This window comes from Hyperoodon ampullatus, assembly GCF_949752795.1.
Source record: "Hyperoodon ampullatus genome assembly, chromosome: 18".
In the NCBI taxonomy this organism is placed as follows: Eukaryota; Metazoa; Chordata; class Mammalia; order Artiodactyla; family Ziphiidae; genus Hyperoodon; species Hyperoodon ampullatus.
Window position 1 is genome coordinate 29,746,688 of NC_136931.1, and position 26,565 is coordinate 29,773,252.

Consider the following 26,565-nt stretch of genomic DNA (forward strand, 5'->3'; position numbering starts at 1 on the left):
TTGGGAAACGGGCTCCTGACTAGGATCTCCCTTCCCGGTTGGTGTGACAGTTCAAAGAGCAAAAGTGATTAACAAGGCTTGGCCTGGACTCCACGGTGAGTAACTGTCGGGACTACTCAAAGGGAACTATCCACTTGTCTCGCTTTGTTATTTAACGCCAGGGCTGCCTATCACCTACAATGACGCCGTCCCTGGGGAGCATCCCATGATTAGGGAACCTCCACCCTGGCGTGGGGTGGACCGGCTACAGTGAGGAGCCCCCCTGGAAAGTTTAGGCAAAGAAGCCCCCGCCGAAATGAGCCATGATCCCTCCAGGAAAGGAAAACACAAGTGAGGAGGACTAGCGGCTGAAGGCAATGTTCACCGCGCTGCCGTTCCAGGAGACGGCACCGGAAACGTGCTTCCAAAGGACCGTGGTGGGGACCGGGGCTGGCAACGCCTGGGGACACATGGGCTGGGCGAAACGGTGGTGAGGGTCACATACGCCTGCCGTCTCTGACACCGCTCCCCGGCTCCAGCCAAGCCAGGGACACGAGCGGGAGGCGGGGGCTGTTCTCAGGCTGCAGGAAACGGCGACCCGCAGGCCGGCGGCGCGGGGCCCGGGGCGGGGAAGACCGGAGGACGCGGGAGCTGGATTCCTGCACAACCCGCCAACAGGGTGGCTGCTCCCGTCGGGCACATTGGGAAGGGGCGGCCAGGGGGCTGGGACACCGCTTACCGCACGGCACCCGGTTCCTCCGCTCCAGCCGGCACCGAAGTGGAATCGTGCGCTCGGCCCCGCCTGTTGCTCACAGCCCGGCCCAGGGCGCTGAGGGCGCTGCGGACGGCGCGGGCGTGGGCGCGGGCGCGGGCGCGGGCGCGGACCCGCGGGGCGCGTGCAAGGCGGGGGCGGGGCCTCTGCGCCCGGGCCGCCTCCTCGGCCTATAACTGAGCCCCCGGGCTCCTCGCTCCCACACGGCCCCCACCGGACCCGTGCAGCCGCTTCGCCCCTTGCTTTGGACCTCGGGCCTCACTTCTCCTCCAGATGGACCCCAAGTGCTCCTGCCCCACTGGTAAGGGAGCCCTGGCTTTGAGCCTTAGGATGCCCCCTTCCCAGGCACAGGACGACAAGGGAGGGTTTTGAGTTTGAGCTCAGGAGGACTCCTGTCACGGGTCCGGGGCTTTCTTGGGAGCCAGGCCCCTGGGAGCAGGTCAGTCTCCCTTTGCCTCTCTGTTAACACTGAGGTCACGGGGGCTCCAGGCTGTCCTGATTGAGGTCACCCAGCTGGTCAGGGGATTGCTAGACCGGGACCCAGTGTTTGGAGGAGGCCTCGGAGCTGCCAGGACTGGATGGGAGGAGGGGACACTGCCTCTTTGGGGTTCAGGCCATGGGCCCTGGCCCCCGGCCCCAGTCACCCTGGGCTGGGTCTGGAGCCTGGGACCTTCCCTGTGGAGTCCCATCAGGAGGGGACCTACTCTCCTTGGACCAGAAGAGACGAGCTGGGGCTTCTCTATCCGCCTGAGTGGACACGAGCTCCCAGGACTGGGTCCTGACGGAGGAGGGCTCAGGGAGGCATTGCTGACCGTCTGCTGTAGCTCCTGCATCCCTCTCCCTGCTCACTGCTGGCCTTTCCCTTCCTGGCAGGCGGCTCCTGCAGCTGCGCTGGCTCCTGCACCTGCAAGGCCTGCAGATGCACGTCCTGCAAGAAGAGTGAGTGTGCGGGGCCTTCTCTGGGAATGCGGGGTGTGGGCTGAGTGCGAGGAGGGAGCCCAGAGCTCAGCAGGCAGGAGCAGGAGAGAGACCAAACTTCCCGGCACCCTCCTCACCAGAAAGGGATTCCCAATCAGAGCTGGAATCGCCTTCGACGTGACCGAGACCCAGGCGCGCACTAGAGAACAGGGAGACTGAGGCCCAGACGGGTCACCAACAAACAACCTCAGACCTGTCACTAGAACTAGTCCTCCTGCCTCCTGAGGCCCGCTTCTGAATCCTCCCAGGGACTGAAGCACTGTAGGGACATGAGCGAGTGACCCTGTGTGGCTTCTCGGACCTGGTGCAGCCCCTTCCTGTCGAAGCAACCCAGAGCTTCCCTATCCCGAGCGGGAGCTACTCTGTGAGGGGTTTGCCTCCACTTTGATCCTGAGGACGTGGCTCACATCACTGGTGGTGCTGGGGGCCGGCTTTCTCTTGCCCCAGAGGCCCTGCTCACTGTCTGTCCAAGGCGCTGTGCCCTGTCCTGGGCACAGATGGGGCAGGCAACCTGAACCTAGTGCCTGAGAGCAATTATCTCAGGACAGAGGACACCATCGTAAACTCAGGGTCTGGGCCTGAGGGCGGCTGGGGCCAGGCCTGGTGTTGGGAAGGGTGGTTGTGGACAACGCGTGGTCCGACTGCACGCTGCCCTTGCCTCCCCAGGCTGCTGCTCCTGCTGCCCCGTGGGCTGCGCCAAGTGTGCCCAGGGCTGCGTCTGCAAAGGGGCCTCGGACAAGTGCAGCTGCTGTGCCTGATGTCGCGGAGAGCCTGCCCCAGGTGTCAATGGAGGACCACGGGCCGACCTGTGTTTTTATACAACTCTGACTTGATTGCTACATTCCCTTTCCTATGAAATATGTGAGTTGTAATAAAAGCTGTTGACACTCTTCCGACTCGGCTCTTTTTTCTGTGCATTGGGAATAAGGGCTCCTGCCCTACACCAGGGCTGGTGTAGGAGACTGGATGAGAAGTGCAGAGACTTGGGTACTGGAACAAAATGTGAGTCCCTCACAAACTGAGTGCCTAAGACAAGCCACACTCCCTCACTGGGTTCATCTTCCGTAAAATGGAAGAGCATTAGACCAGATGCTCTAAGGGTGTTGAGCAGATACAAGGTCCCCTCCATTCTCATGGCAAGGGTTCGTGGCATGGCAAGGGTTGGTGACTTCTCCATGCCTCATTTCCCATCCTCTGATTTCCCTGGCTAACTTCACGTCCTCATAGATTTTAGGCTACATAGACTCTAAAGAAGCTGGAATCACACCTCCAGTTACCTGAATCCCTACCTGGAAGTCTCAAACTCCCTGCACTGAAAGATGTGTGAATTTTCTAGCTGTGGTTTTTATTTTCTAACGTCACAAACCTAAACTTTGGTAAAATAAAATTAAGTGAACTACTAAGAAAAATTTCAAAGGACACAAAATACAAAACCCAATTGTTGATTCAATAAATTTGAATAAATGTATGAGGATCAGAGTAGTACAGGAAAAATTTAAAAAGTAAAAACATGTTTGTTCACCTGAAACTAACACAATATTGTAAATCAGCTACACTTCAATTATTAAAAAAAAAACCATGAGTTCATCAAAGGAGTATGTTGAACACGGAAAACACTTTCAAACGCCCCACTGTGTGGATCACCCACACCTGAAGTAGCTCTTCCCACCATCCCCACAGGGAACATCCGTCTCGGCTGGCCCAGTGCCAGTGAGAGGACACCTGCTACCCCTGAGAGCTCCCTGTGGTGAGTTGGCTCTGAATCTTTGGAAGTTCCTTTAGGTCAGGCTGAACGCTGCCTTCAAAATCCAGCCCTTGGCTACTGGAAACCACAAAGTGACTAGGAATTTGTAGGTAATGCCCAGCCACTTCCCAACAAGAGGCAGAGTACCTGGAAATTGGTTCCAGATGAAGGACTTCATGTCTGCCTGTGCAGGGTAGTGTCAGATTCTGCATTTACAACGTGGTGGTGGTATTTACTAGGAAGGAGTGAGGCGCTGAGTGACCTGTAAATAATGGCGAGAGCTGGTCCTCCTGACAACTTCTGGAGGGATTTGCTATTTGATGGAAAGTCAAAGAGAAAGACGAGTCACGTGGCCCAAGTGTCAGGACCACACTCACCCACAGGTGTCCTGTGTGAAGAGGGGATTTCAGGAGCCAGCCTGTGCTGGGTGCGTGGGTGCTGGTGTCAGGCAGTCTTGGTTCACAGACCACAGTGGCCCTTACCAGCCGCGTATCCTAAATGAGTCGCTCGACCTCTCTAAGTCTCCATTTCCTATAAAAAGGAGATGATATCCCTGTGTGGTATTGAGAGTGGCCTAGCTCCTCACTAGGGCTTAATAAACTCTGTCTATTAGGATGCTTCTGTTCACAGTGACTTTACTGGGACACAATCTTGCTGAATTCCAACAAGCTCTTGGGGAAAGGCTCATGGTTTTGCAAGCATCACTCCAGGCTGGAGGTTAAGGTTTGATTGCAAATTTACTGATCCACTGGCAGGGGGAGTGTGGATGCCCTGCAATAGCCCCCCCCCCACCCCAGGATAAAATGCTGCCACACCATTTGGAGAAACACAAAATCAATGCCCACCCTTCCTATCACTTGATCTATATTGAACCAGTAACACAGTGAACCTGCAGGGGCTGGAATGATTGCGCCAGCTACCCAGAGTTTCAGCAACCTGCCTAAGGGCACACAGATCATATTCAGAGGTCTGAAGCTATAGCAAGGCTGTCTCACCTCCTTGCCAAAGGTCGCTGATTAGGAGGTCACTGAAGGCTGAGTCCTGCCTATCATTACTCAGAGCTGGAAGTGTCCTTTCAGACAGTCTAGTTGTGCTTCTGGCTGCAGAGATGGGAGACTAAAGTCCAGAGAGGTCACAGAGCTATGCAGAGGGATGTGACTGCCTGCTCAGTGCCCTTCCCACTGCTGAATACTGAAAGGGAAATAACCACTTGTCATGCTTTGCTATTTAATGCCAGGTCTGCCCATCACTTACAATGATCCCTTCCACGGGGTGGGATCTCATCCTTTGGGAACCTCCATCCTGGTGCAGGGTGGACTGGCTAGGATCAGGAAATCCCCTGCCAAGTTTAGGCCAGGAGCACAGGGACAAGTGTGCCCATCCATCCATTCAGTAGTGCAGAAAAGAAGGAAGGATGGGAGGCAGAGGCCTGAGTTGGTCGCGGTGCTCTTACGGAGAAACGTTAGAGAAACGCTGCCTAAGGACCATCGTGGGGACCAGGACAGGAAATGGTGGGGGAAGAGGGAGTCGGAGGATTGGTGGTGAAGGTCACATCCACCGCCGCTCTCTGCACACAACTCCCAGGATCCAGCCATGCCTGGGACGGGAGCGCGAGACTAGGGTTGCACACGGGCTCCGGAAAGGGGGAACCTGAAGACAACAGCGCGGGGGCCGGTGGTGGGGAAGACAGCGAGGATACAGAGGCTGGCTTGCTGGAAAATCCCGGAACAAGGTGGCTGCCGCCCTCGGGAAAATCGGGAGGGGCGGACAGGGAGGCTAGGACACCGCGCACCTCCTGGCAAACAGTCCCTACCGGCGAGCAGGCACCAAATACGGCTCTCCGTGCGCAGAGCGGACCCACGTACACTGGGAGAATCCTGTCTCGGCCCCAGGGGTTGCTCACGGCCGGGCCCCCGGCGCTGCGGGCGGGGCGGGCGCAGATCCGCGGGGCGGGTGCAAGGAGGGGGTGGGACCTCTGCGCCCGGGCCGCCTCCTCTGGGTACAAACACTGCAAGCAGGCTCCTAGGCTCGACACGCCTCCCACCAGCTCACGGGCCTCTTGGCCGCTTGCTTTCTACCCCCGGCCTCGCCTTGGCTCCAAATGGACCCCAACTGCTCCTGCCCCACTGGTAAGGAACCCCTGGCTCTGGGCCTTGGATGCCCGCTTCTCAGCCCAGGACACAGTGTCCCTGGGGTTAGACGAGGAAGAAGTTTCAATTTGAGCACAAGTGGACGGCCACGGTTCACCCAGTGCTTTCTTCCCAGCCAGGGCAGCGACAGCATTTTTTTAATCTATTTTTTGTTTTTTGTTTTTTGGCTGTACCACTCAGCTTGTGGGAGCTTAGTTCCCTGACCGGGGACGGAACCCAGACACTAGGAAGTGAGAGCGCTGTCCCCTAACCACTAGATCGCCAGAGAGTTCCAGCCTCTATTTTTGAATGGGGGGTACAGAGGCTCAAGACTGCCTTTGTTGAGGTCACCCAGCAGGTCACGGAATTGCTAGACCCAGGGTTTGGAGGAGGCCTCGGAGCTGCCAGGACTTGATGGGAGGAGGGGACACTGCCTCTTTGGGGTTCACGCCATGGGCCCTGGCCCCCGGCCCCAGTCAGCCTGGGCTGGGTCTGGAGCCTGGGACCTTCCCTGTGGAGTCCCATCAGGAGGGGACCTACTCTCCTTGGACCAGAAGACACGAGCTGGGGCTTCTCTATCCGCCTGAGTGGACACGAGCTCCCAGGGCCGCGTCCTGATGGAGGAGGAGGGCTCAGGGAGGCATTGCTGACCGTCTGCTGTAGCTCCTGCATCCCTCTCCCTGCTCACTGCTGGCCTTTCCCTTCCTGGCAGGCGGCTCCTGCAGCTGCGCTGGCTCCTGCACCTGCAAGGCCTGCAGATGCACCTCCTGCAAGAAGAGTGAGTGTGCGGGGCCTTCTCTGGCAATGCGGGGTGTGGGCTGAGTGCGAGGAGGGAGCCCAGAGCTCAGCAGGCAGGAGCAGGACAGTGACCAAACTTCCCGGCACCCCCCTCACCAGGAAGGGATTCCCAGTCAGAGCTGGAATCGCCTTCGACATGACCGAGACCCAGGCGCGCACTAGAGAACAGGGAGACTGAGGCCCAGACGGGTCACCAACAAACAACCTCAGACCTGTCACTAGAACTAGTCCTCCTCCCTCCTGAGTCACGCTTCTGAATCCTCCCAGGGACTGAAGCACTGTAGGGACATGAACGAGTGACCCTGTGTGGCTTCTCGGACCTGGTGCAGCCCCTTCCTGTCGAAGCAGCCCAGAGCCTCCCTATCCCGAGCGGGAGCTGCTCTGTGAGGGGTTTGCCTCCACTTTGATCCTGAGGACGTGGCTCACATCACTGGTGGTGCTGGGGGCTGGCTTTGTCTTGTCCCCAGAGGCCCTGCTCAGTGTCTCTCCAAGGCGCTGTGCCCTGTCCCGGGCACAGATGGGGCAGGCAACCTGAACCTAGTGCCTGAGAGCAATTATCTCAGGACAGAGGACACCATCGTAAACTCAGGGTCTGGGCCTGAGGGCGGCTGGGGCCAGGCCTGCTGTTGGGAAGGGTGGTTGCGGACAACGCGTGGTCCGACTGCACGCTGCCCTTGCCTCCCCAGGCTGCTGCTCCTGCTGCCCCGTGGGCTGCGCCAAGTGTGCCCAGGGCTGCGTCTGCAAAGGGGCCTCGGACAAGTGCAGCTGCTGTGCCTGATGTCGCGGAGAGCCTGCCCCGGGTGTCAACAGAGCAACCAGGACAAACCTGCATTTTACCGTTTTTCATACAAGCGGACCTGACGCTACATTTCTTTTCCTGTGATATATGTGAGTTGTAATAAAAGTTGTTGGGGCCTCCCTGGTGGCGCAGTGGTTGAGAGTCCGCCTGCCGATGCAGGGGATACGGGCTCGTGCCCCGGTCCGGGAGGATCCCATATGCCGCGGAGCGGCTGGGCCCGTGAGCCATGGCCGCTGAGCCTGCGCGTCCGGAGCCTGCGCTCCGCAACGGGAGAGGCCACAACAGTGAGAGGCCCGCATACCGCAAAAAAAAAAAACAAAAAAAAAACAACAAAACAAACAAAAAAAAAAGTTGTTGACTTTATTCTGGCTCTGTCTTCCTTTGTCTGTCTTGAACAAAGAGACGCCGTGCCCATCAGGGCTGGCGTGGGGAACTGGACTGGACGTGCAGAGACCTCGGCTCTGGACCAAAGAGTACCCCCCCACCCCCCAAAACACACGCACACGGAGCGTCTTAGCCCCTTAGGTTAAGTTGAGCTTCAGTTTCTCAGCTCCAAATGAAAGCCTCGCCAGATGACATAGGGCACTGGACACACAGAGGACACACTCCCTCTATTCCCCTTACGAGTATGGATTGCAGAGAACGTTGTCCATTTCTCATTTTCCTTCTCTGGGGGCCCCTGCCAAACTCAGTCCTCGGTGATGAGAGCCTGGAAAAGTACCCAGAGGGGATGGAATCCCACACCCCTCTTGTTTGACTTCTACACGGGACTGGCGTCTAAAACACCCTGGAAAGACCTATTTGTATTTTCGGCCACAGTTTTAACCCTGGTCAGTAAAAAGAATCGCTAAGATAAAATGTAAAAGGACACTATATGTGACACCCATTTTTCCCTTCAACACGTCAAATCACCTTCATACGTGGAGGAGCAATTCTGAAAGCTGGACGCTTTCATATGCTGCACTTACATGGAAGGTGTGCCCGAGTCCTGGGAACGCTTCACAGATGCCCCACTGTGCGGACCACACACGCCCGGAGCAGCCCTGCCCCCTGCCTCCCCACAGGGAACATCAGTCTTGGCTTGCCCAGGGCTACTGACAGGACACTCGCCACCCGTGACAGCTCCCTGCAGGGCCTTGGCTCTGAATCTTCGCAAGGTCCTCCCTAGATCAGGCTGACATCTTCCCTTCCCTCAAATGCAGCCCGTGGCTACTTGACACCCCGATAGTGATTTGAATTTGGTGGGAATTTCCCAGCTGTTTCCCTGAGACTTGCTTTCAGAAGAAGGACTTCATGTGTTCCTCTGCAGAGTGATGGTGGTGCTGCAGTGCGGAGGGCCTGGTGCTGTTTATTAGCAAGAAGTGTGTGCTGAGGGAACAGGTAATATAGTTCAGGTGTTGCGCCCCCTGGCGGTCTGGGGAGGGAATTCCTAGTTGATGGGCACTCGGAGAGAAAGAGGAGACACGTGGCTCAGAAGTCAGGAGCAAGATTGCCCACAGGTGCCCTGTGTGAAGGGGGGCATTTCGGGAGCCGGCCCGTTCTGCGTGCGTGGGTGTTGGTGTCAGGCACTCGGGTTCACAGCCAGCATGCCACTTCCTGACCTGGCAAGTCACTGATACTCTCTGAGATTTCATTTCCTCCTTTCGATAAAAAAGATTAATTTCAATGAGGGGGAATAAGCCAGATAGTGGCCTGGCTCCTAGCTCGGGCTTCCCGAACGGTGTCCTTTATGATCGCTCTCTCCACACTGACATTTGTGCACAGAGAATCCTTGAGCTCCCAACAAGCTCCTGGAGAAAGGCTCCCTGGTTTGCAAGCAAGCTCATGGTGAGGGCAGAGGTGGATAGGAACCTTGCTTATCCAGTGCCAGAGGGCGTAGGGATGTTCTCCAACAAGCCCCATGGAACGAGTCACCGCCACAGCATTTGCACAGACTCAGTGAACCTGCAAGGTCTGGAGTGATGGTGCCAATTGCAGAGAGGTTAAGCAACTTACCCAAGGGCACACAGCCTATGCTCAGAGGACTACACCTACACCACAGCTGTCTCACCTCCCGGCCACATGGGGCCGGTTATGACATCACTGGAGGCTGAATCCGGCCTCTCCTTTTTCAGGGCTGCAAGGGTCTTCGGAGACAGTCCAGCTGTGCTCCTGGCTGCAGAGGTGGGAGGCTGAAGCCCACAGAGGTCACAGAGCTGTGCAGAGGGCTCTGACTGCCAGCTCAGGGCTTTCCCACTGCTGCCTCTGTGCCAGGTGTTCAGTGTTCTCACCTTTCATGGGATGACATGGTGTCCGGTTGGGCGGGGGGCTGCAGTCAGCCTGCAGGAGGGCCAGTCCCATCTGTGTCACACATAGCCCTGTGACATAACCTCTCTCTGGCTCAGTCTCCTCTGCCCTAAAGGGCAAAATAACAGTGTCTGGCTCTCGGGATTACAGAATTGAATACATGCAAAGAAGGTCAGAACATACTGGGCACTCAGGGAGTAATCTATCGTACCACCGATTCATTTATTTATCTCTTTATTTATTTGTTATCATTAGCCTAGGAGACATTGTCCTCCTTCCAGACACGCAAGCAAGGATGGTGTGTTTAGCTCTGTGCTCTGGGCCGTCCTCATCAACCCTGTGAGCCTGGCACCAGTTCCCCTGAGAGGGTTATCCTGCCTTCACGCAAAGAGCCGTTGACACTACAGGTAGAAAGCCGTGAGTAACACAGTCGGTGTCCTCCTAACACATACAGAAGGATCCTGCCATTTCTGCTGTCACCTGCATCAGGATTTCCTTACCATTCTCTTTTCAGCGATTTTCCGAAATACGTTATACCAAAAGAAACCTCTTGAGCACTACTGAAGGAGAGAGTCAGAAGGTAGCCACAAAGTCATAAATCCATTCCTATTCTGTCACTCTGGTCGCCCCCAGGATTGAGCTGGACATGGTAGAGACGGGCTGAGGACACAGCTCTGCGCCAAAGGGGAGCTTTCTCACTGACTCCCTCTCTCAGCTGCGAAGCGACAAAAGCACAGAAGCAGGGCACCACTCCCCAGCACCGTGTGCCTGCCTCCGGAGCCTCCTTGTACTGTAGGTACTTTGGCCTTTGGGAAACGGGCTCCTGACTAGGATCTCCCTTCCCGGTTGGTGTGACAGTTCAAAGAGCAAAAGTGATTAACAAGGCTTGGCCTGGACTCCACGGTGAGTAACTGTCGGGACTACTCAAAGGGAACTATCCACTTGTCTCGCTTTGTTATTTAACGCCAGGGCTGCCTATCACCTACAATGACGCCGTCCCTGGGGAGCATCCCATGATTAGGGAACCTCCACCCTGGCGTGGGGTGGACCGGCTACAGTGAGGAGCCCCCCTGGAAAGTTTAGGCAAAGAAGCCCCCGCCGAAATGAGCCATGATCCCTCCAGGAAAGGAAAACACAAGTGAGGAGGACTAGCGGCTGAAGGCAATGTTCACCGCGCTGCCGTTCCAGGAGACGGTACCGGAAACGTGCTTCCAAAGGACCGTGGTGGGGACCGGGGCTGGCAACGCCTGGGGACACATGGGCTGGGCGAAACGGTGGTGAGGGTCACATACGCCTGCCGTCTCTGACACCGCTCCCCGGCTCCAGCCAAGCCAGGGACACGAGCGGGAGGCGGGGGCTGTTCTCAGGCTGCAGGAAACGGCGACCCGCAGGCCGGCGGCGCGGGGCCCGGGGCGGGGAAGACCGGAGGACGCGGGAGCTGGATTCCTGCACAACCCGCCAACAGGGTGGCTGCTCCCGTCGGGCACATTGGGAAGGGGCGGCCAGGGGGCTGGGACACCGCTTACCGCACGGCACCCGGTTCCTCCGCTCCAGCCGGCACCGAAGTGGAATCGTGCGCTCGGCCCCGCCTGTTGCTCACAGCCCGGCCCAGGGCGCTGAGGGCGCTGCGGACGGCGCGGGCGTGGGCGCGGGCGCGGGCGCGGGCGCGGGCGCGGACCCGCGGGGCGCGTGCAAGGCGGGGGCGGGGCCTCTGCGCCCGGGCCGCCTCCTCGGCCTATAACTGAGCCCCCGGGCTCCTCGCTCCCACACGGCCCCCACCGGACCCGTGCAGCCGCTTCGCCCCTTGCTTTGGACCTCGGGCCTCACTTCTCCTCCAGATGGACCCCAAGTGCTCCTGCCCCACTGGTAAGGGAGCCCTGGCTTTGAGCCTTAGGATGCCCCCTTCCCAGGCACAGGACGACAAGGGAGGGTTTTGAGTTTGAGCTCAGGAGGACTCCTGTCACGGGTCCGGGGCTTTCTTGGGAGCCAGGCCCCTGGGAGCAGGTCAGTCTCCCTTTGCCTCTCTGTTAACACTGAGGTCACGGGGGCTCCAGGCTGTCCTGATTGAGGTCACCCAGCTGGTCAGGGGATTGCTAGACCGGGACCCAGTGTTTGGAGGAGGCCTCGGAGCTGCCAGGACTGGATGGGAGGAGGGGACACTGCCTCTTTGGGGTTCAGGCCATGGGCCCTGGCCCCCGGCCCCAGTCACCCTGGGCTGGGTCTGGAGCCTGGGACCTTCCCTGTGGAGTCCCATCAGGAGGGGACCTACTCTCCTTGGACCAGAAGAGACGAGCTGGGGCTTCTCTATCCGCCTGAGTGGACACGAGCTCCCAGGACTGGGTCCTGACGGAGGAGGGCTCAGGGAGGCATTGCTGACCGTCTGCTGTAGCTCCTGCATCCCTCTCCCTGCTCACTGCTGGCCTTTCCCTTCCTGGCAGGCGGCTCCTGCAGCTGCGCTGGCTCCTGCACCTGCAAGGCCTGCAGATGCACGTCCTGCAAGAAGAGTGAGTGTGCGGGGCCTTCTCTGGGAATGCGGGGTGTGGGCTGAGTGCGAGGAGGGAGCCCAGAGCTCAGCAGGCAGGAGCAGGAGAGAGACCAAACTTCCCGGCACCCTCCTCACCAGAAAGGGATTCCCAATCAGAGCTGGAATCGCCTTCGACGTGACCGAGACCCAGGCGCGCACTAGAGAACAGGGAGACTGAGGCCCAGACGGGTCACCAACAAACAACCTCAGACCTGTCACTAGAACTAGTCCTCCTGCCTCCTGAGGCCCGCTTCTGAATCCTCCCAGGGACTGAAGCACTGTAGGGACATGAGCGAGTGACCCTGTGTGGCTTCTCGGACCTGGTGCAGCCCCTTCCTGTCGAAGCAACCCAGAGCTTCCCTATCCCGAGCGGGAGCTACTCTGTGAGGGGTTTGCCTCCACTTTGATCCTGAGGACGTGGCTCACATCACTGGTGGTGCTGGGGGCCGGCTTTCTCTTGCCCCAGAGGCCCTGCTCACTGTCTGTCCAAGGCGCTGTGCCCTGTCCTGGGCACAGATGGGGCAGGCAACCTGAACCTAGTGCCTGAGAGCAATTATCTCAGGACAGAGGACACCATCGTAAACTCAGGGTCTGGGCCTGAGGGCGGCTGGGGCCAGGCCTGGTGTTGGGAAGGGTGGTTGTGGACAACGCGTGGTCCGACTGCACGCTGCCCTTGCCTCCCCAGGCTGCTGCTCCTGCTGCCCCGTGGGCTGCGCCAAGTGTGCCCAGGGCTGCGTCTGCAAAGGGGCCTCGGACAAGTGCAGCTGCTGTGCCTGATGTCGCGGAGAGCCTGCCCCAGGTGTCAATGGAGGACCACGGGCCGACCTGTGTTTTTATACAACTCTGACTTGATTGCTACATTCCCTTTCCTATGAAATATGTGAGTTGTAATAAAAGCTGTTGACACTCTTCCGACTCGGCTCTTTTTTCTGTGCATTGGGAATAAGGGCTCCTGCCCTACACCAGGGCTGGTGTAGGAGACTGGATGAGAAGTGCAGAGACTTGGGTACTGGAACAAAATGTGAGTCCCTCACAAACTGAGTGCCTAAGACAAGCCACACTCCCTCACTGGGTTCATCTTCCGTAAAATGGAAGAGCATTAGACCAGATGCTCTAAGGGTGTTGAGCAGATACAAGGTCCCCTCCATTCTCATGGCAAGGGTTCGTGGCATGGCAAGGGTTGGTGACTTCTCCATGCCTCATTTCCCATCCTCTGATTTCCCTGGCTAACTTCACGTCCTCATAGATTTTAGGCTTCATAGACTCTAAAGAAGTTGGAATCACACCTCCAGTTACCTGAATCCCTACCTGGAAGTCTCAAACTCCCCGCACTGAAAGATGTGTGAATTTTCTAGCTGTGGTTTTTATTTTCTAACGTCACAAACCTAAACTTTGGTAAAATAAAATTAAGTGAACTACTAAGAAAAATTTCAAAGGACACAAAATACAAAACCCAATTGTTGATTCAATAAATTTGAATAAATGTATGAGGATCAGAGTAGTACAGGAAAAATTTAAAAAGTAAAAACATGTTTGTTCACCTGAAACTAACACAATATTGTAAATCAGCTACACTTCAATTATTAAAAAAAAAACCATGAGTTCATCAAAGGAGTATGTTGAACACGGAAAACACTTTCAAACGCCCCACTGTGTGGATCACCCACACCTGAAGTAGCTCTTCCCACCATCCCCACAGGGAACATCCGTCTCGGCTGGCCCAGTGCCAGTGAGAGGACACCTGCTACCCCTGAGAGCTCCCTGTGGTGAGTTGGCTCTGAATCTTTGGAAGTTCCTTTAGGTCAGGCTGAACGCTGCCTTCAAAATCCAGCCCTTGGCTACTGGAAACCACAAAGTGACTAGGAATTTGTAGGTAATGCCCAGCCACTTCCCAACAAGAGGCAGAGTACCTGGAAATTGGTTCCAGATGAAGGACTTCATGTCTGCCTGTGCAGGGTAGTGTCAGATTCTGCATTTACAACGTGGTGGTGGTATTTACTAGGAAGGAGTGAGGCGCTGAGTGACCTGTAAATAATGGCGAGAGCTGGTCCTCCTGACAACTTCTGGAGGGATTTGCTATTTGATGGAAAGTCAAAGAGAAAGACGAGTCACGTGGCCCAAGTGTCAGGACCACACTCACCCACAGGTGTCCTGTGTGAAGAGGGGATTTCAGGAGCCAGCCTGTGCTGGGTGCGTGGGTGCTGGTGTCAGGCAGTCTTGGTTCACAGACCACAGTGGCCCTTACCAGCCGCGTATCCTAAATGAGTCGCTCGACCTCTCTAAGTCTCCATTTCCTATAAAAAGGAGATGATATCCCTGTGTGGTATTGAGAGTGGCCTAGCTCCTCACTAGGGCTTAATAAACTCTGTCTATTAGGATGCTTCTGTTCACAGTGACTTTACTGGGACACAATCTTGCTGAATTCCAACAAGCTCTTGGGGAAAGGCTCATGGTTTTGCAAGCATCACTCCAGGCTGGAGGTTAAGGTTTGATTGCAAATTTACTGATCCACTGGCAGGGGGAGTGTGGATGCCCTGCAATAGCCCCCCCCCCCCAGGATAAAATGCTGCCACACCATTTGGAGAAACACAAAATCAATGCCCACCCTTCCTATCACTTGATCTATATTGAACCAGTAACACAGTGAACCTGCAGGGGCTGGAATGATTGCGCCAGCTACCCAGAGTTTCAGCAACCTGCCTAAGGGCACACAGATCATATTCAGAGGTCTGAAGCTATAGCAAGGCTGTCTCACCTCCTTGCCAAAGGTCGCTGATTAGGAGGTCACTGAAGGCTGAGTCCTGCCTATCATTACTCAGAGCTGGAAGTGTCCTTTCAGACAGTCTAGTTGTGCTTCTGGCTGCAGAGATGGGAGACTAAAGTCCAGAGAGGTCACAGAGCTATGCAGAGGGATGTGACTGCCTGCTCAGTGCCCTTCCCACTGCTGAATACTGAAAGGGAAATAACCACTTGTCATGCTTTGCTATTTAATGCCAGGTCTGCCCATCACTTACAATGATCCCTTCCACGGGGTGGGATCTCATCCTTTGGGAACCTCCATCCTGGTGCAGGGTGGACTGGCTAGGATCAGGAAATCCCCTGCCAAGTTTAGGCCAGGAGCACAGGGACAAGTGTGCCCATCCATCCATTCAGTAGTGCAGAAAAGAAGGAAGGATGGGAGGCAGAGGCCTGAGTTGGTCGCGGTGCTCTTACGGAGAAACGTTAGAGAAACGCTGCCTAAGGACCATCGTGGGGACCAGGACAGGAAATGGTGGGGGAAGAGGGAGTCGGAGGATTGGTGGTGAAGGTCACATCCACCGCCGCTCTCTGCACACAACTCCCAGGATCCAGCCATGCCTGGGACGGGAGCGCGAGACTAGGGTTGCACACGGGCTCCGGAAAGGGGGAACCTGAAGACAACAGCGCGGGGGCCGGTGGTGGGGAAGACAGCGAGGATACAGAGGCTGGCTTGCTGGAAAATCCCGGAACAAGGTGGCTGCCGCCCTCGGGAAAATCGGGAGGGGCGGACAGGGAGGCTAGGACACCGCGCACCTCCTGGCAAACAGTCCCTACCGGCGAGCAGGCACCAAATACGGCTCTCCGTGCGCAGAGCGGACCCACGTACACTGGGAGAATCCTGTCTCGGCCCCAGGGGTTGCTCACGGCCGGGCCCCCGGCGCTGCGGGCGGGGCGGGCGCAGATCCGCGGGGCGGGTGCAAGGAGGGGGTGGGACCTCTGCGCCCGGGCCGCCTCCTCTGGGTACAAACACTGCAAGCAGGCTCCTAGGCTCGACACGCCTCCCACCAGCTCACGGGCCTCTTGGCCGCTTGCTTTCTACCCCCGGCCTCGCCTTGGCTCCAAATGGACCCCAACTGCTCCTGCCCCACTGGTAAGGAACCCCTGGCTCTGGGCCTTGGATGCCCGCTTCTCAGCCCAGGACACAGTGTCCCTGGGGTTAGATGAGGAAGAAGTTTCAATTTGAGCACAAGTGGACGGCCACGGTTCACCCAGTGCTTTCTTCCCAGCCAGGGCAGCGACAGCATTTTTTTAATCTATTTTTTGTTTTTTGTTTTTTGGCTGTACCACTCAGCTTGTGGGAGCTTAGTTCCCTGACCGGGGACGGAACCCAGACACTAGGAAGTGAGAGCGCTGTCCCGTAACCACTAGATCGCCAGAGATTTCCAGCCTCTATTTTTGAATGGGGGGTACAGAGGCTCAAGACTGCCTTTGTTGAGGTCACCCAGCAGGTCACGGAATTGCTAGACCCAGGGTTTGGAGGAGGCCTCGGAGCTGCCAGGACTTGATGGGAGGAGGGGACACTGCCTCTTTGGGGTTCACGCCATGGGCCCTGGCCCCCGGCCCCAGTCAGCCTGGGCTGGGTCTGGAGCCTGGGACCTTCCCTGTGGAGTCCCATCAGGAGGGGACCTACTCTCCTTGGACCAGAAGACACGAGCTGGGGCTTCTCTATCCGCCTGAGTGGACACGAGCTCCCAGGGCCGCGTCCTGACGGAGGAGGAGGGCTCAGGGAGGCATTGCTGACCGTCTGCTGTAGCTCCTGCATCCCTCTCCCTGCTCACTGCTGGCCTTTCCCTTCCTGGCAGGCGGCTCCTGCAGCTGCGCTGGCTCCTGCACCTGCAAGGCCTGCAGATGCACCTCCTGCAAGAAGAGTGAGTGTGCGGGGCCTTCTCTGGCAATGCGGGGTGTGGGCTGAGTGCGAGGAGGGAGCCCAGAGCTCAGCAGGCAGGAGCAGGACAGTGACCAAACTTCCCGGCACCCCCCTCACCAGGAAGGGATTCCCAGTCAGAGCTGGAATCGCCTTCGACATGACCGAGACCCAGGCGCGCACTAGAGAACAGGGAGACTGAGGCCCAGACGGGTCACCAACAAACAACCTCAGACCTGTCACTAGAACTAGTCCTCCTCCCTCCTGAGTCACGCTTCTGAATCCTCCCAGGCACTGAAGCACTGTAGGGACATGAACGAGTGACCCTGTGTGGCTTCTCGGACCTGGTGCAGCCCCTTCCTGTCGAAGCAGCCCAGAGCCTCCCTATCCCGAGCGGGAGCTGCTCTGTGAGGGGTTTGCCTCCACTTTGATCCTGAGGACGTGGCTCACATCACTGGTGGTGCTGGGGGCTGGCTTTGTCTTGTCCCCAGAGGCCCTGCTCAGTGTCTCTCCAAGGCGCTGTGCCCTGTCCCGGGCACAGATGGGGCAGGCAACCTGAACCTAGTGCCTGAGAGCAATTATCTCAGGACAGAGGACACCATCGTAAACTCAGGGTCTGGGCCTGAGGGCGGCTGGGGCCAGGCCTGCTGTTGGGAAGGGTGGTTGCGGACAACGCGTGGTCCGACTGCACGCTGCCCTTGCCTCCCCAGGCTGCTGCTCCTGCTGCCCCGTGGGCTGCGCCAAGTGTGCCCAGGGCTGCGTCTGCAAAGGGGCCTCGGACAAGTGCAGCTGCTGTGCCTGATGTCGCGGAGAGCCTGCCCCGGGTGTCAACAGAGCAACCAGGACAAACCTGCATTTTACCGTTTTTCATACAAGCGGACCTGACGCTACATTCCTTTTTCTGTGAAATATGTGAGTTGTAATAAAAGTTGTTGACTTTATTCTGGCTCTGTCTTCCTTTGTCTGTCTTGAACAAAGAGATGCCGTGCCCATCAGGGCTGGCGTGGGGAACTGGACTGGACGTGCAGAGACCTCGGCTCTGGACCAAAGAGTACCCCCCCACCCCCCAAAACACACGCACACGGAGCGTCTTAGCCCCTTAGGTTAAGTTGAGCTTCAGTTTCTCAGCTCCAAATGAAAGCCTCGCCAGATGACATAGGGCACTGGACACACAGAGGACACACTCCCTCTATTCCCCTTACGAGTATGGATTGCAGAGAACGTTGTCCATTTCTCATTTTCCTTCTCTGGGGGCCCCTGCCAAACTCAGTCCTCGGTGATGAGAGCCTGGAAAAGTACCCAGAGGGGATGGAATCCCACACCCCTCTTGTTTGACTTCTACACGGGACTGGCGTCTAAAACACCCTGGAAAGACCTATTTGTATTTTCGGCCACAGTTTTAACCCTGGTCAGTAAAAAGAATCGCTAAGATAAAATGTAAAAGGACACTATATGTGACACCCATTTTTCCCTTCAACACGTCAAATCACCTTCATACGTGGAGGAGCAATTCTGAAAGCTGGACGCTTTCATATGCTGCACTTACATGGAAGGTGTGCCCGAGTCCTGGGAACGCTTCACAGATGCCCCACTGTGCGGACCACACACGCCCGGAGCAGCCCTGCCCCCTGCCTCCCCACAGGGAACATCAGTCTTGGCTTGCCCAGGGCTACTGACAGGACACTCGCCACCCGTGACAGCTCCCTGCAGGGCCTTGGCTCTGAATCTTCGCAAGGTCCTCCCTAGATCAGGCTGACATCTTCCCTTCCCTCAAATGCAGCCCGTGGCTACTTGACACCCCGATAGTGATTTGAATTTGGTGGGAATTTCCCAGCTGTTTCCCTGAGACTTGCTTTCAGAAGAAGGACTTCATGTGTTCCTCTGCAGAGTGATGGTGGTGCTGCAGTGCGGAGGGCCTGGTGCTGTTTATTAGCAAGAAGTGTGTGCTGAGGGAACAGGTAATATAGTTCAGGTGTTGCGCCCCCTGGCGGTCTGGGGAGGGAATTCCTAGTTGATGGGCACTCGGAGAGAAAGAGGAGACACGTGGCTCAGAAGTCAGGAGCAAGATTGCCCACAGGTGCCCTGTGTGAAGGGGGGCATTTCGGGAGCCGGCCCGTTCTGCGTGCGTGGGTGTTGGTGTCAGGCACTCGGGTTCACAGCCAGCATGCCACTTCCTGACCTGGCAAGTCACTGATACTCTCTGAGATTTCATTTCCTCCTTTCGATAAAAAAGATTAATTTCAATGAGGGGGAATAAGCCAGATAGTGGCCTGGCTCCTAGCTCGGGCTTCCCGAACGGTGTCCTTTATGATCGCTCTCTCCACACTGACATTTGTGCACAGAGAATCCTTGAGCTCCCAACAAGCTCCTGGAGAAAGGCTCCCTGGTTTGCAAGCAAGCTCATGGTGAGGGCAGAGGTGGATAGGAACCTTGCTTATCCAGTGCCAGAGGGCGTAGGGATGTTCTCCAACAAGCCCCATGGAACGAGTCACCGCCACAGCATTTGCACAGACTCAGTGAACCTGCAAGGTCTGGAGTGATGGTGCCAATTGCAGAGAGGTTAAGCAACTTACCCAAGGGCACACAGCCTATGCTCAGAGGACTACACCTACACCACAGCTGTCTCACCTCCCGGCCACATGGGGCCGGTTATGACATCACTGGAGGCTGAATCCGGCCTCTCCTTTTTCAGGGCTGCAAGGGTCTTCGGAGACAGTCCAGCTGTGCTCCTGGCTGCAGAGGTGGGAGGCTGAAGCCCACAGAGGTCACAGAGCTGTGCAGAGGGCTCTGACTGCCAGCTCAGGGCTTTCCCACTGCTGCCTCTGTGCCAGGTGTTCAGTGTTCTCACCTTTCATGGGATGACATGGTGTCCGGTTGGGCGGGGGGCTGCAGTCAGCCTGCAGGAGGGCCAGTCCCATCTGTGTCACACATAGCCCTGTGACATAACCTCTCTCTGGCTCAGTCTCCTCTGCTCTAAAGGGCAAAATAACAGTGTCTGGCTCTCGGGATTACAGAATTGAATACATGCAAAGAAGGTCAGAACATACTGGGCACTCAGGGAGTAATCTATCGTACCACCGATTCATTTATTTATCTCTTTATTTATTTGTTATCATTAGCCTAGGAGACATTGTCCTCCTTCCAGACACGCAAGCAAGGATGGTGTGTTTAGCTCTGTGCTCTGGGCCGTCCTCATCAACCCTGTGAGCCTGGGACCAGTTCCCCTGAGAGGGTTATCCTGCCTTCACGCAAAGAGCCGTTGACACTACAGGTAGAAAGCCGTGAGTAACACAGTCGGTGTCCTCCTAACACATACAGAAGGATCCTGCCATTTCTGCTGTCACCTGCATCAGGATTTCCTTACCATTCTCTTTTCAGCGATTTTCCGAAATACGTTATACCAAAAGAAACCTCTTGAGCACTACTGAAGGAGAGAGTCAGAAGGTAGCCACAAAGTCATAAATCCATTCCTATTCTGTCACTCTGGTCGCCCCCAGGATTGAGCTGGACATGGTAGAGACGGGCTGAGGACACAGCTCTGCGCCAAAGGGGAGCTTTCTCACTGACTCCCTCTCTCAGCTGCGAAGCGACAAAAGCACAGAAGCAGGGCACCACTCCCCAGCACCGTGTGCCTGCCTCCGGAGCCTCCTTGTACTGTAGGTACTTTGGCCTTTGGGAAACGGGCTCCTGACTAGGATCTCCCTTCCCGGTTGGTGTGACAGTTCAAAGAGCAAAAGTGATTAACAAGGCTTGGCCTGGACTCCACGGTGAGTAACTGTCGGGACTACTCAAAGGGAACTATCCACTTGTCTCGCTTTGTTATTTAACGCCAGGGCTGCCTATCACCTACAATGACGCCGTCCCTGGGGAGCATCCCATGATTAGGGAACCTCCACCCTGGCGTGGGGTGGACCGGCTACAGTGAGGAGCCCCCCTGGAAAGTTTAGGCAAAGAAGCCCCCGCCGAAATGAGCCATGATCCCTCCAGGAAAGGAAAACACAAGTGAGGAGGACTAGCGGCTGAAGGCAATGTTCACCGCGCTGCCGTTCCAGGAGACGGCACCGGAAACGTGCTTCCAAAGGACCGTGGTGGGGACCGGGGCTGGCAACGCCTGGGGACACATGGGCTGGGCGAAACGGTGGTGAGGGTCACATACGCCTGCCGTCTCTGACACCGCTCCCCGGCTCCAGCCAAGCCAGGGACACGAGCGGGAGGCGGGGGCTGTTCTCAGGCTGCAGGAAACGGCGACCCGCAGGCCGGCGGCGCGGGGCCCGGGGCGGGGAAGACCGGAGGACGCGGGAGCTGGATTCCTGCACAACCCGCCAACAGGGTGGCTGCTCCCGTCGGGCACATTGGGAAGGGGCGGCCAGGGGGCTGGGACACCGCTTACCGCACGGCACCCGGTTCCTACGCTCCAGCCGGCACCGAAGTGGAATCCTGCGCTCGGCCCCGCCTGTTGCTCACAGCCCGGCCCAGGGCGCCGAGGGCGATGCGGACGGCGCGGGCGTGGGCGCGGGCGCGGACCCGCGGGGCGCGTGCAAGGCGGGGGCGGGGCCTCTGCGCCCGGGCCGCCTCCTCGGCCTATAACTGAGCCCCCGGGCTCCTCGCTCCCACACGGCCCCCACCGGACCCGTGCAGCCGCTTCGCCCCTTGCTTTGGACCTCGGGCCTCACTTCTCCTCCAGATGGACCCCAAGTGCTCCTGCCCCACTGGTAAGGGAGCCCTGGCTTTGAGCCTTAGGATGCCCCCTTCCCAGGCACAGGACGACAAGGGAGGGTTTTGAGTTTGAGCTCAGGAGGACTCCTGTCACGGGTCCGGGGCTTTCTTGGGAGCCAGGCCCCTGGGAGCAGGTCAGTCTCCCTTTGCCTCTCTGTTAACACTGAGGTCACGGGGGCTCCAGGCTGTCCTGATTGAGGTCACCCAGCTGGTCAGGGGATTGCTAGACCGGGACCCAGTGTTTGGAGGAGGCCTCGGAGCTGCCAGGACTGGATGGGAGGAGGGGACACTGCCTCTTTGGGGTTCAGGCCATGGGCCCTGGCCCCCGGCCCCAGTCAGCCTGGGCTGGGTCTGGAGCCTGGGACCTTCCCTGTGGAGTCCCATCAGGAGGGGACCTACTCTCCTTGGACCAGAAGAGACGAGCTGGGGCTTCTCTATCCGCCTGAGTGGACACGAGCTCCCAGGACTGGGTCCTGACGGAGGAGGGCTCAGGGAGGCATTGCTGACCGTCTGCTGTAGCTCCTGCATCCCTCTCCCTGCTCACTGCTGGCCTTTCCCTTCCTGGCAGGCGGCTCCTGCAGCTGCGCTGGCTCCTGCACCTGCAAGGCCTGCAGATGCACCTCCTGCAAGAAGAGTGAGTGTGCGGGGCCTTCTCTGGCAATGCGGGGTGTGGGCTGAGTGCGAGGAGGGAGCCCAGAGCTCAGCAGGCAGGAGCAGGACAGTGACCAAACTTCCCGGCACCCCCCTCACCAGGAAGGGATTCCCAGTCAGAGCTGGAATCGCCTTCGACATGACCGAGACCCAGGCGCGCACTAGAGAACAGGGAGACTGAGGCCCAGACGGGTCACCAACAAACAACCTCAGACCTGTCACTAGAACTAGTCCTCCTCCCTCCTGAGTCACGCTTCTGAATCCTCCCAGGGACTGAAGCACTGTAGGGACATGAACGAGTGACCCTGTGTGGCTTCTCGGACCTGGTGCAGCCCCTTCCTGTCGAAGCAGCCCAGAGCCTCCCTATCCCGAGCGGGAGCTGCTCTGTGAGGGGTTTGCCTCCACTTTGATCCTGAGGACGTGGCTCACATCACTGGTGGTGCTGGGGGCTGGCTTTGTCTTGTCCCCAGAGGCCCTGCTCAGTGTCTCTCCAAGGCGCTGTGCCCTGTCCCGGGCACAGATGGGGCAGGCAACCTGAACCTAGTGCCTGAGAGCAATTATCTCAGGACAGAGGACACCATCGTAAACTCAGGGTCTGGGCCTGAGGGCGGCTGGGGCCAGGCCTGCTGTTGGGAAGGGTGGTTGCGGACAACGCGTGGTCCGACTGCACGCTGCCCTTGCCTCCCCAGGCTGCTGCTCCTGCTGCCCCGTGGGCTGCGCCAAGTGTGCCCAGGGCTGCGTCTGCAAAGGGGCCTCGGACAAGTGCAGCTGCTGTGCCTGATGTCGCGGAGAGCCTGCCCCGGGTGTCAACAGAGCAACCAGGACAAACCTGCATTTTACCGTTTTTCATACAAGCGGACCTGACGCTACATTCCTTTTTCTGTGAAATATGTGAGTTGTAATAAAAGTTGTTGACTTTATTCTGGCTCTGTCTTCCTTTGTCTGTCTTGAACAAAGAGATGCCGTGCCCATCAGGGCTGGCGTGGGGAACTGGACTGGACGTGCAGAGACCTCGGCTCTGGACCAAAGAGTACCCCCCCACCCCCCAAAACACACGCACACGGAGCGTCTTAGCCCCTTAGGTTAAGTTGAGCTTCAGTTTCTCAGCTCCAAATGAAAACCTCGCCAGATGACATAGGGCACTGGACACACAGAGGACACACTCCCTCTATTCCCCTTACGAGTATGGATTGTAGAGAACGTTGTCCATTTCTCATTTTCCTTCTCTGGGGGCCCCTGCCAAACTCAGTCCTCGGTGATGAGAGCCTGGAAAAGTACCCAGAGGGGATGGAATCCCACACCCCTCTTGTTTGACTTCTACACGGGACTGGCGTCTAAAACACCCTGGAAAGACCTATTTGTATTTTCGGCCACAGTTTTAACCCTGGTCAGTAAAAAGAATCGCTAAGATAAAATGTAAAAGGACACTATATGTGACACCCATTTTTCCCTTCAACACGTCAAATCACCCTCATACGTGGAGGAGCAATTCTGAAAGCTGGACGCTTTCATATGCTGCACTTACATGGAAGGTGTGCCCGAGTCCTGGGAACGCTTCACAGATGCCCCACTGTGCGGACCACACACGCCCGGAGCAGCCCTGCCCCCTGCCTCCCCACAGGGAACATCAGTCTTGGCTTGCCCAGGGCTACTGACAGGACACTCGCCACCCGTGACAGCTCCCTGCAGGGCCTTGGCTCTGAATCTTCGCAAGGTCCTCCCTAGATCAGGCTGACATCTTCCCTTCCCTCAAATGCAGCCCGTGGCTACTTGACACCCCGATAGTGATTTGAATTTGGTGGGAATTTCCCAGCTGTTTCCCTGAGACTTGCTTTCAGAAGAAGGACTTCATGTGTTCCTCTGCAGAGTGATGGTGGTGCTGCAGTGCGGAGGGCCTGGTGCTGTTTATTAGCAAGAAGTGTGTGCTGAGGGAACAGGTAATATAGTTCAGGTGTTGCGCCCCCTGGCGGTCTGGGGAGGGAATTCCTAGTTGATGGGCACTCGGAGAGAAAGAGGAGACACGTGGCTCAGAAGTCAGGAGCAAGATTGCCCACAGGTGCCCTGTGTGAAGGGGGCATTTCGGGAGCCGGCCCGTTCTGCGTGCGTGGGTGTTGGTGTCAGGCACTCGGGTTCACAGCCAGCATGCCACTTCCTGACCTGGCAAGTCACTGATACTCTCTGAGATTTCATTTCCTCCTTTCGATAAAAAAGATTAATTTCAATGAGGGGGAATAAGCCAGATAGTGGCCTGGCTCCTAGCTCGGGCTTCCCGAACGGTGTCCTTTATGATCGCTCTCTCCACACTGACATTTGTGCACAGAGAATCCTTGAGCTCCCAACAAGCTCCTGGAGAAAGGCTCCCTGGTTTGCAAGCAAGCTCATGGTGAGGGCAGAGGTGGATAGGAACCTTGCTTATCCAGTGCCAGAGGGCGTAGGGATGTTCTCCAACAAGCCCCATGGAACGAGTCACCGCCACAGCATTTGCACAGACTCAGTGAACCTGCAAGGTCTGGAGTGATGGTGCCAATTGCAGAGAGGTTAAGCAACTTACCCAAGGGCACACAGCCTATACTCAGAGGACTACACCTACACCACAGCTGTCTCACCTCCCGGCCACATGGGGCCGGTTATGACATCACTGGAGGCTGAATCCGGCCTCTCCTTTTTCAGGGCTGCAAGGGTCTTCGGAGACAGTCCAGCTGTGCTCCTGGCTGCAGAGGTGGGAGGCTGAAGCCCACAGAGGTCACAGAGCTGTGCAGAGGGCTCTGACTGCCAGCTCAGGGCTTTCCCACTGCTGCCTCTGTGCCAGGTGTTCAGTGTTCTCACCTTTCATGGGATGACATGGTGTCCGGTTGGGCGGGGGGCTGCAGTCAGCCTGCAGGAGGGCCAGTCCCATCTGTGTCACACATAGCCCTGTGACATAACCTCTCTCTGGCTCAGTCTCCTCTGCTCTAAAGGGCAAAATAACAGTGTCTGGCTCTCGGGATTACAGAATTGAATACATGCAAAGAAGGTCAGAACATACTGGGCACTCAGGGAGTAATCTATCGTACCACCGATTCATTTATTTATCTCTTTATTTATTTGTTATCATTAGCCTAGGAGACATTGTCCTCCTTCCAGACACGCAAGCAAGGATGGTGTGTTTAGCTCTGTGCTCTGGGCCGTCCTCATCAACCCTGTGAGCCTGGGACCAGTTCCCCTGAGAGGGTTATCCTGCCTTCACGCAAAGAGCCGTTGACACTACAGGTAGAAAGCCGTGAGTAACACAGTCGGTGTCCTCCTAACACATACAGAAGGATCCTGCCATTTCTGCTGTCACCTGCATCAGGATTTCCTTACCATTCTCTTTTCAGCGATTTTCCGAAATACGTTATACCAAAAGAAACCTCTTGAGCACTACTGAAGGAGAGAGTCAGAAGGTAGCCACAAAGTCATAAATCCATTCCTATTCTGTCACTCTGGTCGCCCCCAGGATTGAGCTGGACATGGTAGAGACGGGCTGAGGACACAGCTCTGCGCCAAAGGGGAGCTTTCTCACTGACTCCCTCTCTCAGCTGCGAAGCGACAAAAGCACAGAAGCAGGGCACCACTCCCCAGCACCGTGTGCCTGCCTCCGGAGCCTCCTTGTACTGTAGGTACTTTGGCCTTTGGGAAACGGGCTCCTGACTAGGATCTCCCTTCCCGGTTGGTGTGACAGTTCAAAGAGCAAAAGTGATTAACAAGGCTTGGCCTGGACTCCACGGTGAGTAACTGTCGGGACTACTCAAAGGGAACTATCCACTTGTCTCGCTTTGTTATTTAACGCCAGGGCTGCCTATCACCTACAATGACGCCGTCCCTGGGGAGCATCCCATGATTAGGGAACCTCCACCCTGGCGTGGGGTGGACCGGCTACAGTGAGGAGCCCCCCTGGAAAGTTTAGGCAAAGAAGCCCCCGCCGAAATGAGCCATGATCCCTCCAGGAAAGGAAAACACAAGTGAGGAGGACTAGCGGCTGAAGGCAATGTTCACCGCGCTGCCGTTCCAGGAGACGGTACCGGAAACGTGCTTCCAAAGGACCGTGGTGGGGACCGGGGCTGGCAACGCCTGGGGACACATGGGCTGGGCGAAACGGTGGTGAGGGTCACATACGCCTGCCGTCTCTGACACCGCTCCCCGGCTCCAGCCAAGCCAGGGACACGAGCGGGAGGCGGGGGCTGTTCTCAGGCTGCAGGAAACGGCGACCCGCAGGCCGGCGGCGCGGGGCCCGGGGCGGGGAAGACCGGAGGACGCGGGAGCTGGATTCCTGCACAACCCGCCAACAGGGTGGCTGCTCCCGTCGGGCACATTGGGAAGGGGCGGCCAGGGGGCTGGGACACCGCTTACCGCACGGCACCCGGTTCCTCCGCTCCAGCCGGCACCGAAGTGGAATCGTGCGCTCGGCCCCGCCTGTTGCTCACAGCCCGGCCCAGGGCGCTGAGGGCGCTGCGGACGGCGCGGGCGTGGGCGCGGGCGCGGGCGCGGGCGCGGGCGCGGACCCGCGG

The 26,565-nt window shown here is 57.3% G+C and overlaps 4 protein-coding genes across 4 annotated transcripts; all 4 read left to right on the forward strand.

The window, feature by feature from the left end:
* Positions 1-1,024: 1,024 nt before the first annotated feature.
* LOC307066974 (metallothionein-1E-like) lies at positions 1,025-2,487 on the forward strand (the record flags this gene model as incomplete). The annotated part of the gene is made up of 3 exons (XM_079724182.1): positions 1,025-1,052; positions 1,625-1,690; positions 2,396-2,487. The coding sequence occupies 3 exons, from the start codon at positions 1,025-1,027 to the stop codon at positions 2,485-2,487; spliced, it is 186 nt and encodes a 61-aa protein (XP_079580308.1).
* A 3,087-nt stretch (positions 2,488-5,574) lies between these two features.
* LOC307067036 (metallothionein-1E) lies at positions 5,575-7,178 on the forward strand (the record flags this gene model as incomplete). Its single annotated transcript, XM_079724304.1, has 3 exons — positions 5,575-5,602; positions 6,315-6,380; positions 7,087-7,178. The coding sequence occupies 3 exons, from the start codon at positions 5,575-5,577 to the stop codon at positions 7,176-7,178; spliced, it is 186 nt and encodes a 61-aa protein (XP_079580430.1).
* A 4,145-nt stretch (positions 7,179-11,323) lies between these two features.
* LOC307065900 (metallothionein-1E-like) lies at positions 11,324-12,786 on the forward strand (the record flags this gene model as incomplete). The annotated part of the gene is made up of 3 exons (XM_079722906.1): positions 11,324-11,351; positions 11,924-11,989; positions 12,695-12,786. The coding sequence occupies 3 exons, from the start codon at positions 11,324-11,326 to the stop codon at positions 12,784-12,786; spliced, it is 186 nt and encodes a 61-aa protein (XP_079579032.1).
* A 3,084-nt stretch (positions 12,787-15,870) lies between these two features.
* LOC307066673 (metallothionein-1E) lies at positions 15,871-22,820 on the forward strand (the record flags this gene model as incomplete). Its single annotated transcript, XM_079723893.1, has 3 exons — positions 15,871-15,898; positions 21,957-22,022; positions 22,729-22,820. 3 exons carry the CDS (start codon positions 15,871-15,873, stop codon positions 22,818-22,820), a joined length of 186 nt encoding a protein of 61 aa, XP_079580019.1.
* Positions 22,821-26,565: the final 3,745 nt, after the last annotated feature.